This window comes from Euprymna scolopes, chromosome 21 (assembly GCF_053919585.1).
Source record: "Euprymna scolopes isolate OS-2025 chromosome 21, ASM5391958v1, whole genome shotgun sequence".
Taxonomy (NCBI): domain Eukaryota; kingdom Metazoa; phylum Mollusca; class Cephalopoda; order Sepiida; family Sepiolidae; genus Euprymna; species Euprymna scolopes.
In genome coordinates, this window is record NC_136502.1 from 994,994 (window position 1) to 1,012,260 (window position 17,267).

At 33.5% G+C, this 17,267-nt stretch overlaps 1 protein-coding gene across 2 annotated transcripts in view; it reads left to right on the forward strand.

Annotated features, from left to right (window-relative positions):
• Nucleotides 1-4,470: 4,470 nt before the first annotated feature.
• The window catches only part of LOC145241961 (succinate dehydrogenase [ubiquinone] iron-sulfur subunit, mitochondrial-like), a 29,072-nt gene continuing 16,275 nt past the window's right edge, over nucleotides 4,471-17,267 (forward strand). Inside the window, exons 1-3 of one of the 2 annotated variants that reach the window (XM_080104829.1) lie at nucleotides 4,471-4,586; nucleotides 13,822-13,896; nucleotides 16,229-16,287. In XM_080104829.1, the coding sequence (XP_079960955.1) occupies nucleotides 4,521-4,586; nucleotides 13,822-13,896; nucleotides 16,229-16,287 (200 nt within the window). In that variant the 5' untranslated portion in view covers nucleotides 4,471-4,520. The remainder of the gene's footprint in view (nucleotides 4,587-13,821; nucleotides 13,897-16,228; nucleotides 16,288-17,267) is intronic. The other variant, XM_080104830.1, reaches the window with a different exon arrangement.

The window sequence follows — 17,267 nt, forward strand, 5'->3', positions numbered from 1 at the left end:
ATATAATTATAAAATTCAAATGACCTTGTAACGAGTGCTGTAACCCACTTTCCGGTTTACGACATTCGGTTGCGCATGTGCGCATAAACATTAACCCATAACAACGTAAACAAATAAACACAAATCGCTTCTTTTGCAGATTTTGACCTGTGCACTGAAATATTAACGTTATTATTTCGAAATTATTATTCAACATGGGAAGAGTGGGGGTGTTTTGCAACTATTCTTTATTACAACTATACTGTCGCTATTTTCTTACATCTAAACAACTTTAACCCGTTGACAAACATAAGAACAATTGTAGTAAAGCCAAGACTACTACTACTACTCTCTATCCGTCCCTTTCCTTCCTTCCTTCTTTTTTTATTTTTTGTTTACATTTCTAGATACAAAATTGTTGTGTGAGAATGGTGAATTTGTTGACACATTTACTAATCTGTTTCAATATTAGTTTTATTTTATTTTATTTTATTTATTTAGGTTTTATTTTTTTGCTTCAGGTTTTATTAATTTTTTTTTTTTTAGATTTTAAGTTTCTATAACTTGGTTGAAGGATTCCAATATGGATTTTTCATTCTTATATTTCTCATTGGTAGGTTCATGTGTGTTTTTGCTGCTAAATGACTTTGGTCTGCGTTCGATTCGTAGGAAAATCATGTTTGATTTTCGATTTTTGAGTGATTATTCAGAAAAATAGGTAACTTTACACGAATAGGGAGGATTTTATTTTTCATGTTTGAGTGATCCGTCCATGATTTTTCATTTTAATATGCTTTCATAGAAATGTTTCTGTTATGTAAAAAAAAAACTTATTTTGTTTATGTCACAAGTGTCACGCTCATACATGAATTCCATAGCTAATATAACATACTGACCCAACGGGTCTCAGGTAGTCTAGTTGTCTTTGAAAACTATTTAAAAACAGTTTTCAACTTTATTATTCCTAATATTCATAAATGACCTCTCTGATAAAATTGTCTCTGAGATGGGCATATTTGCTGACGACACCATGCTCTATAACAGACACGAGGGGAAAACAAATGAACACATATCCAAGGCAATAGTGGAAACCCTAGAGGAAGACCTCCAGTCTGTAGTGGAATGGGGACAAAAATGTATGGTGACATTCAATGCTGCCAAGACTAAGCTTGTTTCCTTTAATAATTAAAAGAAACTTTTTCAACCACTGATAGCTATGGCTAATGATGCATCGCCTGAAAGTAATTCAAACTCCTCAGCTTAATGTTCACAGGAAACATGAGTAGGAATAGATATATTGAGGGCATTGCCAAGGCTGCTGCAAAGAAGATGGGCTCTCTCTACTGGGCTTACATACGCCTGAAAATATCCTATACCTCTACAAAGCCACCTTTCATACATGTATAGAGTATTGTTGTCACATTGGCTAATAGTCTCTCACTCTTGGACAGGGTTCATAAGAGAGTTGCCAATCTAATAGGTCTTAAACTGTCAGCTAGGCTTCAGCCCCTTTCCCACCGACAAAATATTGTATCTTTCTGCCTGTTTTACAAGTATTTTAATTTATATTTGCTCCAGCAAACTACAAGCCCTTGCTTCCCCTTGATGTAGATACTCCCAACAAGTAGCAAAATCCCACCCCTATACAGTAATGATCCCCAGATGCTAGAAAGCCTTCTACTCTAATAGTTTCTTCCCCAGAACTGCTAGACTTTGGAATTCCCTCCTGGATTCCTGCTCCCCCGATTGTACTGACAAGCAGAAGTTCAAGTGTCATGCTCAACTCCCTTCGTAGAATCCCTGCAGTTATGTTCCAAAAAGTAGTCCCCTACATCAAAGTGGCACCGTGCCTTGCTTGGGGTGAAAATGCAATAAAAAAAAAAAAGCATTTGTGCTATTTTTGACTTTACATTATAATATGTTCTGAATGTATGGTTAATAAAATATATTTATTTAGTAATCTGGAAGAAAGAGAGAGCCTGTTTCCTCTGTTTGACTATAGGTGGCGTTACTGTCTGTCCATCCAGTTACGGAAGCACAAAATGTATATAATGGCACCCTTGAAATAAAAATAAATGTTTTTGTTATATTTTAATTATAAACATGTTTTTTTATTTGTTTTTTTTCAAACATATTTACGCTTTTTTTTTTGTTTGTTTTTGCAAACATATTTAAGTTTTATTTTTCCCAACATTTACGTTTTGTTGCTTGTTTTCAAACATTTACGTTTTTTTTGTTTTGTTTTGTTTTTACGTTTCTAAGAGAACATCCTTTAAGGAATACTCAAGAAAACACATGTCACTCAGAGGTAAAATCAACAATTGCATCCATTATGTGGTTTGGCAAGGGTTAATTGGCGACAAAGATCGTAATAGATTGTGCATGTTTACAACAAAAAATAAATAAATAAAATAACAAAAACAAAAAAATGGGGTTTGTATTACTGTACACATAGATTCGAAAAAGTTGTCAAAAAACAAATATATAACAAATAAATGTTATCAAAGGCAAGATAAGTTCCTTTTCTACCAAACTGGATATATTTTTCGTGTTTTTATTCAATGTAACATGTTTATTCAGCTCGAAAACCATACAGTGTTTACTGATGCATTGGAACATTCAAGATGGCGTCTTATTCTCTCTTTAACACGGTAAGTTTGAGAAAAGGTGTTATAAATAGAAAACTGGATAAAATACTGTTAAAAACTCGCTCAATATATGTTACCGTGACATAGCTTGACATATATTCGGCGGGTTTTTAATAGTATTTTTTCTAATTTTTTATTTATAACACCTTTTCCCAAACTTACCGTGTTAAAGAGGGAGTGAGGCGCCATCTTGAATTTTCTAATACATCGGTAAACACTATGTTTTTCAAGCTGAATAAACATGTTACATTGAATAAAAACATGAAAAATATATCCAGTTTGGTAAAAAAGTAACTTATCTTGCCTTTGATAACATTTATTTGTTATATATTTGTTTTTTGACAACTTTTTCGAATCTATGTGTACAGTATACAGTAATACAAACCCAAAAAATGTTTGCAAAAAAAAAAAAGAAAAAACGTAAATGTGTTTGCAAAAACAAAAAAGAAACGTAAATGTTTCCCAAAAAAAAAAAAAAAAAAATAAATGAAAAATGAAAAAAAAAAAAATGTAAATATTTGAAAATAAACAAGCAACAAAATGTTTAAAAAAATAAAACTTAAATGTTTGCAAAACCAAAAAAAAAAAAAAACCTAAATATGTTTGAAAAAACTTAAACATGTTTAAAATTAAAATATAACAAAAACATTTATTTTTATTTCAAGGGTGCCATTATATACATTTTGTGCTTCCATAACTAGGTGGACAGACAGTAGCGCCACCTATTGTTAAACGGAGGAAACAGGCTCTCTCTTTCTTCCAGATTACCATTTATTTAATACTAGCATTTCAGCCCGGCGTTGCCCGGGTGTTTGAATGTGTATGTTGAGCAAAAAAAAAAAACAAAAGTGGTAGTAGGAAGGCAGGCTCGAACCCGTGCCGCAAAGGAGAAAAAGAACGGGGTAAAACCTAACGTTTATGCTGTTATGACCACCGCCAAACTGGAAGCGACATTTTTTTAAATTAAAGTTAGACAATCTAAAGGAGAGGATAACTTTAAAAAATATCGGCGAAAAAAGTGACCCCCCTCTGTAGAAAAGTGCCTAGTTGAAGGGGAAGATATTAATGTTTTTAGCCAATTTTTCGATATTTGTCGTATGAAAGGTCGAACTTTAAAACGATACTGATCTTGGTAAAATCCGTCGCCTCTATTGAAAGTTTAAGCCAGACATGCAAACAGACATACATTTATATATTGGTAACTAAAATTTTTCGACCCAAACTGATGAAAAAGCTTGCCCTATTTCTGAATACACTTTATGTAAAATTTCAAATATTTAGACCAGAAATTGTCTGAGTAATTTGGAAGAGACTGCAGAAGTCAGTTTTTTTTTTAACTTTGACCCCTATTATGACCCCCTTAAAACTTATTGTTTTGGGCTCAAATCAAGTTATTAAGTTAGATCCATGTCCAAAGAACCTATATCTAAAATTTCAAGTGCGTAGACCCAAAATTGTCGGAAGAGTTTGGTAGAGTTCTCAAAGGTGAAATCGTTGAACTTTGACCCCTTAATCGCCAAATTATTGGCCAAAAACCGATCACATAGATTTTCTCAAATCCCAGTACCCTGTATATCAAATTTCGAGTCTGTAGACTAAAAATTGACAGAGTTATTGCGTAGGGAAATGTAAAGACACACACACAGACACGTTCACTTTTACATATATATATAGATTTAGGGTTGCGAAAAAACTCACACTCATAAATGGGGTTATGATAAAAAAAAAAGTTTAAGAAGCCCTCCCCTACGCTCGCTACAATAACGAAGCAAAACTGAAAATATTAACAAGTTTTGTTTTCAACACACAAATGAATTACGCCCCTTTATTTTGTCAACAACTTCCGGTGTTTTGCCGGAAGTTGTTGTTCCACGCTTTTTAAGTCAATAAAAAATGGCGTCGTCCCTTTTCAGTTATCACACGTCTTCCGCATCCAAAAGATTTTTACCGTTATGTAAGGTGAATATATTTCGTATTAGTATTAATCTTAATTTGTTAAGAAACAGTCTTCATTGTTTGGCATACAGCTTCTTAATGTTTTCACTTGTAAATATATTAGAAATCACAACTCATTTGACCAAGCTCAGAATGAAACGAAACGTGTTTAATTTCCAGGTGCTAGTGCACTTACTGATCCGCGCTATTTTTTAATTTTATCGCCGAAATTGGAGACGCCATTTTATTTCACGCACCTGCTGTCCAAATCATTATATTAAACTATGGCCGAAGTATGAAATAAATAACAAAAAAGTTAAACTTCCGGAAAAAACTATGAAAAAAAGTAAATAAAGTGAAAGAGAACGTTTATCCATAATTGTTTAATTGGAAATGTTTCGATTTAATGAAAACTGGAAAGTCTTTCATGAAACATTTTTTTTTTTTAAATTAAAAACAAAATGAAATAACATTCATAATTGTCTAAACTGGGCGAGCGCCATTTGAAAACCAAAACATTTATTGTATAAAACTTTATCAAAATATAATTGTAAAAACAGGGTTTGTATTACTGGACACATAGATTCGAAAAAGTTGTCAAAAAACGAATATATAACAAATAAATGTTATCAAAGGCAAGATAAGTTACTTTTCTGCCAAACTGGATATATTTTTTGTGTTTTTATTCAATGTAACATATTTATTCAGCTCGAAAACCATACAGTGTTTACCGATGTATTCGAAAATTCAAGATGGCGTCTCACACCCTCTTTAACACGGTAAGTTTGGGAAAAGGTGTTATAAATAAAAAATTAGAAAAAATACTATTAAAAACCCGCCGAATATATGTCAAGCTATGTCACGGTAACATATATTGAGCGAGTTTTTAACAGTATTTTATCCAGTTTTTTTTTATAACACCTTTTCCCAAACTTACCGTGTTAAAGAGAGAATCAGACGCCATCTTGAATGATCCAATACATCAGTAAACACTGTATGGTTTTCGAGCTGAATAAACATGTTACATTGAATAAAAACACGAAAAATATATCCAGTTTGGTAGAAAAGTAACTTATCTTGCCTTTGATAACATTTATTTGTTATATATTTGTTTTTTGACAACTTTTTCGAATCTATGTGTATAGTAATACAAACCCCAAATGAATAATTCTAAACATTCAATAAAGTAATAAATGTTAATTTTAGGTTAATTTATTATTTCCGGAAGCAATCGTTCTCCAGCTTAATTTTTTCGTTATTTATTTCATGCTTCCTTCGGTCATAGTTTAAAATAATGATTTCTCCCTTGCATTTAAACTGCAGGTGCGTAAAATAAAATGGCGTCTCCAGTTTCGCCGATAAAGTGTAGAAGTACCTTAAAGTTTCATGATATATTTTTGAGGGTTTGTATTACTGTACATATAGATTCGAAAAAGTTGTCACAAAACAAATATAGAACAAATAAATGTTATCAAATGCAAGACAAGTTACTTTTCTACCTAACTGGATATGTTTTAGTGTTTATATTTAATGTAACATGTTTATTCAGCTTGAAAAACATACAGTGTTTACTGATATATTGCAAAATTTAAAATGGCGGCCGACTCTCTCTTTGAGGTGGTAAGTTTGGGAAAATGAGTTAAAAAACCAGACAAAATACTGTTAGAAACTCGCTCAATATATGTTACCGTTACATAGGCTGACATATATTCGGTGGGTTTTTAACAGTATTTTGACTGTTTTTTTTATTTATAACTCATTTTCCCAAAGTTACCGTCTCCGAGAGAGAGTCGGCCGCCATTTTAAATTTTTAATACATCAGTAAACACAAGTTTTTCGAGCTGAATAAACATGTTACATTAAATATAAACACTAAAAACATATCCAGGGTTTGTTTTACTGTACACATAGATTCAAAAAAGTTGTCACAAAACAAATACATAACAAATAAATGTTATCGAAAGCAAGATAAGTTACTTTTCTACCTGACTGGATATGTTTTTAGTGTTTATATTTAATGTAACATGTTTATTCAGCTTGAAAAACATACAGTGTTTACCGATTTATTGGAAAATTTAAAATGGCAGCCGACTCTCTCTTTGAGGCGGTAAGTTTGGGGAAATGAGTTTTGTTTGGTTGACATATATTCGGCGGGTTTTTAACAGTAATTTAATTTTTATTTTTTATTTATAACTCCTTTTCCCAAACTTACCGTCTGCGAGAGAGAGTCGGCCGCCATTTTTAATTTTCCAATACATCGGTAAACACAAGTTTTTCAAGCTGAATAAACATGTTACATTAAATATAAACACTAAAAACATATTCATTTGGGTAGAAAAGTAACTTAGGTAAATGTTTCGTTTAGGTCCACCTCCACAATTTTCTTTAAAATGACGACATGTATAGGTTTTCGACTATGCTGAATACGAAAATCGCATTGAAATGTTGCAGAGATAAGTAGTTATCAAGATAGAAAAAAATGCATTATGCACGGTAATTTTGGCGGCCATCTTGGTTTTTTTCCTTTGTGTAAAATTCTGATTGCTTAGGGAGCGCGCGCATGCGCGTAAAAAAAATGGCCGCCAAAATTACCGTGCATAATGCATTTTTTTCTATCTTGATAACTACTTATCTCTGCAACATTTCAATGCGATTTTCGTATTCAGCATAGTCGAAAACCTATAAATGTCGTCATTTTAAAGAAAATTGTGGAGGTGGACCTAAACGAAACATTTACCGTAACTTATCTTGCCTTTGATAACATTTATTTGGATAATTTTTTAGTTTTTTTTATTTAATGTAACGTTCATTCAACTCGAAAAACATAGTGTTTACCGATGTATTGGAAATTTAAAAATGGCGCCGGACTCTCTGTTGAGCACGGTAAGTTTCGGAAAATGAGTTAGAAATAAAAAAAAAAACAGTACTCATGCATTCAGAGGGCGAGCCATGCTGAAATAATAATGTTTTTATTTAAAAAGCCATTCTTAACATGGGGAAGGTGTTTTGTACCTATTCTGTACTTTAACCTTACAATTGAATAAAAAAACATATTATAAAACTTTAATTAAGCGTGGAAATATGATTTAAAAAATAGTGCAGATCACTCTCTGCATTAGCACCGGGGTTTTAACAGTATTTTGTATAGTTTTTTGTTTTTTAATTCATTTTCCCAAACTTACCATGTTCAACAGAGTCCGGTGTCATTTTGAATTTTCCAATACATCGGTAAACACTCTATGTTTTTTGAGCTGAATAAACATGTTACATTAAATAAAAACACTAAAAAATTATCCAGTTAGGTAGGAAAGTAACTTATCTTGCCTTTGATGACATTTATTTATTATATATTTGTTTTTTGACATTTTTTTTGAATCTGTGTATAGTAATACAAACCCGTATTTTCAAGTTAAATGATATCTTTTTAATTTTTTTTTATTGTTAAATTGTTAGGTTGAAGTACAGTAAACACTCACCCTTCCCTATGTTAAGAATGGCTTTCAAAATATTATTTCAGCACAGTAACATAAGTGCCAAAGTAGTATTAACTTTATTGGATCGATGTAATAAAACAAACAAGAAGGAATTACTGATTTTTAATATTATTTCTTAAATTAATGTGTAAGTCATCATTATATCGTAGGAATCAGACGTTTGTAGTGTTGGCATTGGTTTCCCCATTCTTTTTCTTTGGGGATTACAGGAGAAACAAAGTAAAGGTTGCCAACATCCCAATTGAAAGTGATTTGTGTGGAACGAATAGCATTTGAATTTGGGACACTCAGGTTATCAGTGCATGTCGTTAACCACTAGATCACCGTCACCTCTTGTGTAAGTGAAATTAGATAAACATCAGAAAAACAAAAAAAAACAATGCGGATTAATCTACATTTCGACAACATTAATTATGTATGGGAAGGTTGGGTTGTTCAGTGTCTATCATAGACATTGAACAACCCAACCTTCCCATACACACGCATTTATAGTTTCCTTCCCGTTATGGGTAGGGTTCTTAGACTGTTTACTTTTCACTTACGTATGGTCTATGATCGTTTTCTTCCTCTTGCATTTTTCCTTTTAATATTCTGAAGATGTCCCCTGCAATAGGGACGAACGTTGATTACCATTTTATAAATTCATTTGGTTTTTCTTTTTTCAAAATATATATATATATATATATATATACACACTAGCTGTACCCTGCCACGCGTTGCTGTGGCTCAATTTGGTGTAATGGAAAATTCTAATAAAAAGAGAAAATGCATGTTTCTTATATTCTTAGTACAGCAATCCATTCCAAAAAGTAAAATAAAAAAGGCGAAAATGAAAAAAAATGGTACTCTTGCAGAATTGAATCCTGATCCTTAAGATTACCGTCAATCATGGCTTGGGCTCGACCAACAATCATTGGATAAAGCTGAACGTAGCAAAAATGTTGAAACGCTAAATGTTTTTTTTTTTTTTTCTGTATGCAAAAATGTGAGTTAGTAATTGATATTTGAGTGATTGGGGGGGGGGGTTACTATACACAGATTCGAAAAAGTTGTCCAAAAACAAATAAATGAAAGCAAAGGTAAGGTAAGTTATGTTTCTACCTAACTGGATAATTGTTTAGTGTTTTTATGTAATGTAAAATGTTTAATCGGCTCGAAAAACAGAAATGGTTGCAGACTCTGTTGAATACATTAAGTTTGGGAAAGTAAGTTGAAAACTAAAAACTATAAAATACAGTGCCAAAACCCCACCGAATATATGTTACCATGACATAGGCTGACATAATCGGTGGGTTTGCGACAGTATTTTGTATAGTTTTCTAGTTTTAACTCACTTTCTCAAACTTAACGTAATCAACAGTGTCCGCCACTATTTGTATCTTTCAAATACACCAATAAACACTGTTTTTCGAGCCGACTAAATGTTACATTAAATGAAAAGGGTTTGTATTACTAAACACAGATACAAAGAAGTTGTCAAAAAATAAATATATAACAAATGAATTTTATCAAAGGCAAGAAAAGTAAATGTTCTACCTAACTGGATAACATTGTAGTGTTTTTATGTAATGTATAATGTTTAATCGGTTCAAAAACACGCAGTGTTTATCGGTATATTTGAAAAATATAAATGGCGGCAGACTGTATCGAACACGTTAAGTTTGGGGAAATTTTGGGAAAATGAGTTTAAACTAAAAAACTATACAAAATACTGTTAGGAACTCACTCAATATATGTTACCATGACGTGGGCTGGCATATAATCGGTGGTTTTAAACTTTTGCTCGATACAGGTGACGACTTTTAAAAGTCCCTTTTAGTGATTACCTGGTTTGAGGATATTTGTACAACTAAATGGCAAATCTGCCCCAAAAATCCGGTATTATTTTACTTTAAGGCCCGTCTCATGTTCGTATATAACGAAATATTTTATTGTAGATTTCAGTATACTAAAAACGAATCTGCAAACCGTTTCCGTCACAAAAAGAAAGTTTTCATGATATGAAGAAATTACTTTTTCGAAAAGTGGGTGATCACTTTTCAATGTAAATTTAACTTAGAATGAGCACCCACTTTCTGATCACCTGAGAGAGGGGCATTTTTCTGTGTGTTTCTTGGCTAAAAAGTTTTTTGTTTGATTTCTTCTGCATGGTAATAACCCCTGGACTCTGGGACTATTTCCCATTTCACAGCCGTAGCCTTCGTTTATGCTACGTTCGAGCATAAACGAAAGCTGTTTAGCCAATAAACAGGGGAAAAAAATCCCCCCCCCCCTCTCTCAGGTGGCTAGAAAGTGGGTGCTTATTTTAAGTTAAATTTACATGGAAAAGTGATCGCCTACTTTTCGAAAAAGTAGTTTCTTCATATCATAAAAACTATTTTTTTGCGACGGAAACGGTTTGCAGATTCGTTTTTAGCACACCAAAATCTTAAGAAATTTTTTTTGTTATATGCGAATGTGAGACGCACGGCCCTTTATGGAAAATTTTATCAAAAATCTGGGAGAAAATAGTTTTCAATAAAAACAGCAAATGAATTCGATAGAAAAAATGGATGCTATTTTAAAACATTTTTCTGTGTGTTTCTTGGCTAAAAAGTTTTTTGTTGGATTTCTTTTGCATTTTGCAATTTAAACAGGTAATTTTAAAGGATTTTCCAAGGGTAGAAAAAAAGCCCCCCCCCCCCAAAAAAAATCGTGGCCACAAAGTGGGTGATCATTTTACGTTAAATTATTATGGAAAAGTGATCCTCCACTTTTTTAAACTAACATTTCTTCATATCTTGAAAACTACTCGTTTGCCTTAATTATAAATGTTATTTCGTTTTCAGCGGCCCCGAAAACCTATAAAAGTGGTAATTGTAAAGGAATTTTTGAGGGTGGAGTAATTCTTCATATTTACCTTCTTTTTTTTTTTTTTTTTTTCCCAATAGCATAAAAAATTAAGCATTAGACAAATTTATTTTAGGTAAGCTTCGCCAGGAAAGCTTTTAAAAATAAAAAAATTAAGATAAGCAAATGGTGCTAGTGCACTTACCGATCCGCACTATTTTTTAAATCGTATTTCCAAGTTTAATTAAAGTTTTATGATATGTTTTTTTAATTCAATTGTAAGGTTAAAGTACAAATATATATATATATATATATATATAATTTAAAAAATAGGGAATTTTTTTTTTTTTACCCATCTATTAATTAGATAGTTTTTTTTAATTTTTTTAGTTTTTTTTTTTTTATTACATTTTCACCCCAAACAAGGCACATTGCCACTTTGGTGTAAGGGGCTACTATCAGGGGAAACATCTACTGGGGTACTATGTAGGGATTAGGGCAGCGAGATGTTGGTTCACGTTGCACTTGAACTTATGCATGTCAGTACAGTTGGGGAAGCAGTGACCTGGAATGGAATTCCAAAGTCTAGCAGTTCTGGGGAAGAAACTACTGGAGTAGAAAGATCTTTTACATCTAGGGATCTCTACAGTGTGGGGGTGGGACTTTGCAGCTTGTCGGGTCTGTCGAGGGTGTTCATGTCGTGGGGGCACAAGTGCTTGCAGTTCTTCAGAGCATTCACCATTATAATACTTGTAGAACAGGCAGAGGGATGCAACGTTTCGACGATGGGACAGAGGCTGAAGTTTAGATGCCAGTTCAGGGCCTATCAGATTTGCGACTCTCTTTTGAACCCTGTCAAGGAGCGAGAGACTAGTAGCCGATGCACCGGCCCAAATATGACAGCAATACTCCATACATGGGCGAATAGTGGCCTTATAGAGGTACAGGATACTTTCGGGTGTTAGAAGTTTTCTAGCACGGTAGAGAGAGCCCACCTTCCTTGCAGCGGCCCTGGCAATGCCCTCGATGTAATTGTTCCAACTCATGTTTCCTGTGAACGTTAGGCCAAGGAGCTTGAGAGACGTACTCTCAGATAAAGAGTCGTTGGCCATTGCTATAGGTGGTAAAGAAGGTTTCTTGTAATTATTGAATGAAACCAGTTTTGTCTTGGTGGCATTGAACGTTACCATCCATTTTTGTCCCCATTCCACTACTGATTGGAGGTCATCCTCTAGTGTTTCTGCCATTACTTTAGATATATGTTCATTTGTTTTCCTGTCGTGCCTGCTATAAAGTGTGGTGTCATCAGCATATATACCCATCTCAGAGGCAATTTTGTCGGGGAGGTCATTTATGAATATCAGGAACAGCAGAGGTCCAAGAATAGATCCCTGGGGCACTCCCGCATTTATATCATATTGTTTAGATGTACAACCGTCGAGGACAACCTGTATTTTTCTCTTATCTAAGAAGGATTTAATTATGTTAAGTATTCTACCAGTGATACCGTAAGATCTAATCTTCCTGAGGAGACCCTCATGCCATACCCTTTCAAAAGCCTTAGATATATCTAGAGCTACCGCTTTGCCCTCTCCCGCTTTGTCCAGTGAATGGTATATGCGTTCAGAGATTACAGTGAGGATGTCTGCCGTGGAACGGGCTTGTCTAAATCCATATTGATGGTCGGTCAGAAGTTTAGCATCTGTAAGGTGCTGGACTAGAGCATGGTTAATTAAGGTCTCAAATATTTTGGCAAAAAGTGGGAGGAGGCTAATAGGGCGATAATTTGATGGGTCAGTTCTTTCGCCAGAATTCTTGAATACTGGTACTACAGAAGCAGTTTTCCAACAGCTCGGAAAGCAAGTTAAATGTTGTAATTCGAAAGTCGTCAACCTGTGGTGCACGTGAAAGGCTCATTTCTACCGGAAATATGAAAAATATTTTTATTTTATTTAATATATTTTTATAATTTGCGATCTTAACGATCTTAATTTATTTTAATAACATGCAAACATTCCTTGACTTTACAGATAAATTTTCTGAAAATTTCAATTAAATTGGTAATGTAGAAATATGGTTTTATCGACTTTGAACAAACCAACAATTACATTTTTATATATATATATATATATATATATATATACACAAGAAATAAATGTTACTTTAGCCAATAAATGTTAATTTAATACCTACCTGGCTCATTTGTTTTGGTTTTCAACTAGTTTTTATTGCTCTTTATTTAATCTCCAAAATTCAGTCTTTCCGAGCCGATTCGAAAAAAAAACAATAAAACAGTGGCATTTTCTTCTTTGGAAGAAGCATGCCTCATTTTGACTTCAAGGTTTACTGGTGCTTTGAATTTTTTTTTTTCATGAGAGTACCCTGTATAGTATGAACACCCTGACCTCCCCATGTTAAAAACGGCTTTCAGCATAAACACCCCAAACCTCCCCATGTTAAGAATGGTTTTCAGAATACCCCCCCCCCCTCCAACCTTCTCATATTAAGAATGGCTTTAAGAGTAAACATCGTCAACCCTGAAAGCTGTTCTTAACATGCAGAGGTTCGGGTGTTTATAATACGTGCTGTACTCTCGTAAAAAAATATATAAAAACTTCAAAATAAGTGTTGCTTCTTCCAAGAAGAAGATTCCACCATATTTTTTTTTTTTTTTTTTTCAAATCTACTCAGAAAAACTGAATTTTTGAGATTTGCTCCATCGGTTAAAAGTTGGTTTCAGTTTTGTTATTTTTATTTCATTTTTTGTGGTTTGTCGATTAAAAGCAAATTCACCAGTTACAATTTTGTAACATTTAATTTGTAGCATTTTTCTTTCCATACCTAGTCGCATTTCAGACACTGGGAAAATTGTTGTCATGCTAAAACCAATTTATTCCATCATTCATAATGATGATCGAATATTTTTTTACTTTCAGTCTGTGAGATTAGCTCAAACCGCAGTTTCCGCCAAACCACAAAATCGTACCAAGAAATTTTCAGTCTACAGATGGGTAAGAGAGGTTTTATCATTTCAATTTAAATAAAAAAAAAATTTTAGAAAACCTTTCACATACATGACTCCTTCCCCTATCCCCTCCCCCCAAAATCCATTAATCGTTTTTGCAATCCAACCATATTTAGTGCAAATAAAACTTCAATTTATTCCTGTGTCAGTCTTGAATATTCAGCAATTTTTACTTTATCACTATTCAATGATATGTGGGGACACTTTGGTGATCGCCTCATCAGTATGAGGTGTGATTCTGATTAGGATTCACATTCGTCAGACCCTAAACCCCCTATTTTAGCTGAGGAGTTATAGAAAAACTGCTGTCAATATCAAAATTCCTGAACTGAAAATGGCGATCACAGCCAACATTAGATCAGTGTGAAGAGAGGAATGTGTTTCAGAGTTATTAACAGTTTTTGCTGATCATTAAACATTGATAAAACAAAGACTGTTGGACATTCATAATTAAAATTTGGTGGACGAGTCAAGCATAGCATTAAGTTTATTTCTACCAAACATGGTTCGATTATAGAAAGGATTGTGAATTTTTATTTTCATGTACTAATAAAAGAAGTTAGGAACCCCCAATTTCCACTCCACTGTGGTTAAAATAGCAATTTGTGTTCAATTAATCGTACACACTATGCAATACATTTTTGGCCTTAAATGACCCAAAATGACGTTAGGGTTAGCCGTAAAATAGAAAGTGGACAATGGGTTTTCTTTTGACCCCCGCCCCCCTCCCCCGCCCCATTTCATCCTTTAGTCTTCACATTCCATGAACAATATTGCTGACAAAATGGTAACATTTTAATGCTGCCCTCCTTTTTCCACCACCGATATCCATAACAACTCCCTACCTGAAAATTTTTCTTTCAAACTCCTCTGTTTAACATTCACAGGAAATATGAACTGGAATAAATACAGTGTGGAGGCTGCTGCAAGGAAGGTGGGTTCCCTCTATCGCGCTAGAAAACTACTCAAACCTGAAAGTATCTTGTATCTCTTCAAGGCCACTATTCACTCATGCATGGAGTATTGTTGTCACATCTAGGCTGGTGCATCTACCACTAGTCTCTCGCTCTTGGACAGAAAAACAAAGTCTTTCGATAAAAAATAGTTTCCAACCTAATAGGTCCCATACTATCAACCAAACTCCAACCTCTGTCGCATCACTGAAATGTTGCAACCTTCTACATATTCTACAAGTATTTTAATAGAATGTGTTCCGATGAACTTCAAGCACATATTTCCTACACACAAATAACTCAACAAGCAGCAAAATCCCACCCTTACACTGTGGAGATTCTTAGATGCCAGAATGCCTTCTATTCAAATAGTTTTTTCCCTCGAACTGCTAGACTTTGGAATTCCCTCTCAGGTCCCTGCTTCCCTTACTATACTGACATGCAGAAGTTCAAGTGTAAAATGAACAGACATCTCACTGATCAACTCCCTTCATAGTTTCCCTGAAAATTTGTTCCCAATTGGTAGTGACACTTTGCCTTGTTTGGGATGAAATAAACATTTAAAAAGAACAAAGTTGTGGTAGGAAGATGTGTGATTAACTGCTAAACAATTTTGAATTTTTTTTTTTGGATGTTACATATTTACCTGCTATTTCAGAGATTCTAATCACTCGAAAGATCTGTTCAGAATTCAATAAGTGCAATTATTTGTATCTCTCTTGCACTTGATTCACTGGGTATATTTCACAGGTAGTTTTGGAAATTATTTTTCATGAGTCCGCTTGCTTCTATAATTAAACGAATGATAAAGATCTTTCTAAGATTCCAATTTCTCTTCATGTCATGCATAAGACTTTGATATTTCGTTATCTTCTTCCTCTCAGTTCTGTTTAGGCTGGCATCATTAAGGATGCTGATTTCAACTAGGGTTGCTACTCTCTCCCATTTCTTGTGAAAACCAGAACAAAAAAGAACAAAATATAGTCACTATTAAGACAACAAAAGTAAATAATACATAAACTCAGTGGTTGAAAATTGTAAACAAATATTGTCTGCAATCAATGTCCTCAGAATAATCTTGTTTAATCTTTTATGATGTTTACTACATCGGCATTCAGCTTATTTAGTTGGTGTGAATTGCAGAAATTTTAATGGCATTAATTTAAACTGGATAAAAGTTGGACATTTTTTATTTTTTTTTAAAATAATTTGAATCTTGAAAAGGTCAAAAGGTATTGCAACTTTAGTGTTTTTAATTAAGGAATGCAATTTCTTTTTTTATACACAAAATGTGACATTATGTGTGTTTTATTCTTTATCTTCTCCAATTTTATATTTAAAAAATTTTTCTTCTGTTTTGTCTAGGACCCAGACAAGCCTGGAGACAAGCCACATATGAAAACATACAAAGTTGATCTCAACACGTGAGTTTTGTTTAAATTACATACATTTTTCTTACCTCAAGTAAAATTGAAAATCTTACAAATATAATTCATAATTTTTTGATATATTTGTTCACATACCGACAATCATGAGATCGACAAAAAGAAAATAATAAAATGAATAATTTCACAAAATTTATTTGATTAAACATCTCGTAGTGACTGTGCACATTTGTGATTTGAATATGAATGTTTTGGATGGTGGCATTAACGGTGAATATCATAAATAAAGGTGAAAGATTAAAGAAGTAGTGGGAGGAGATGAATAATAAAATAATAAAGAAGTAGTGGGAGGAGATGACTAATAAAATAAGAGAGAGGCAAGCGGGTGTGTGTGTGTGCTATATTTGAACTTTAACTGCAAATGTAGAAGATGCATGGAACAGGTGCATCATAAAACAATGTGTAACATAGTGTGTATGGAAATGCATGCAAAATGACATCATCGGTAGGGAAAAATAAAGACGTTAAAAAGTAGATCATGTTAGAGACGGGAATAATGTTCGAGGAGACGATCATGTGACGGATGTCACAGCGGCAATGAGAGAATGAGAAAATATTGTTGCAACAGGAAAAGGCGAGTTGAAGTTCTTTTCTGTTCTTTGTCTATTTTGTGACTGAGACTACAACATGTTGGTTCCCGGGCAGATGAAAATATCCTGAAGATATTCGACTCTTTGTGTTATCTTGGAGATACATTGTGCAACTAGTGGATCACAAAGGAATACATTTAAAAAACGAAAAAAAGTTGAAGAAAAAACGAATGCGAGAGATGTTGAAAACAAAGCAAAAAACACACAAAATGAGAACAAAAAACAACAGAAATTTGGACGGAGTGAAGTTAATTCCATGGAGTTCCAAAACAGATAATTTTATTTTCGTCGTCAAAGACAAAGGAACACTGAACCTTGTCCCTCCTGGAAATCAATCACCAATTGCGAACAGATAACACTAAATTATAT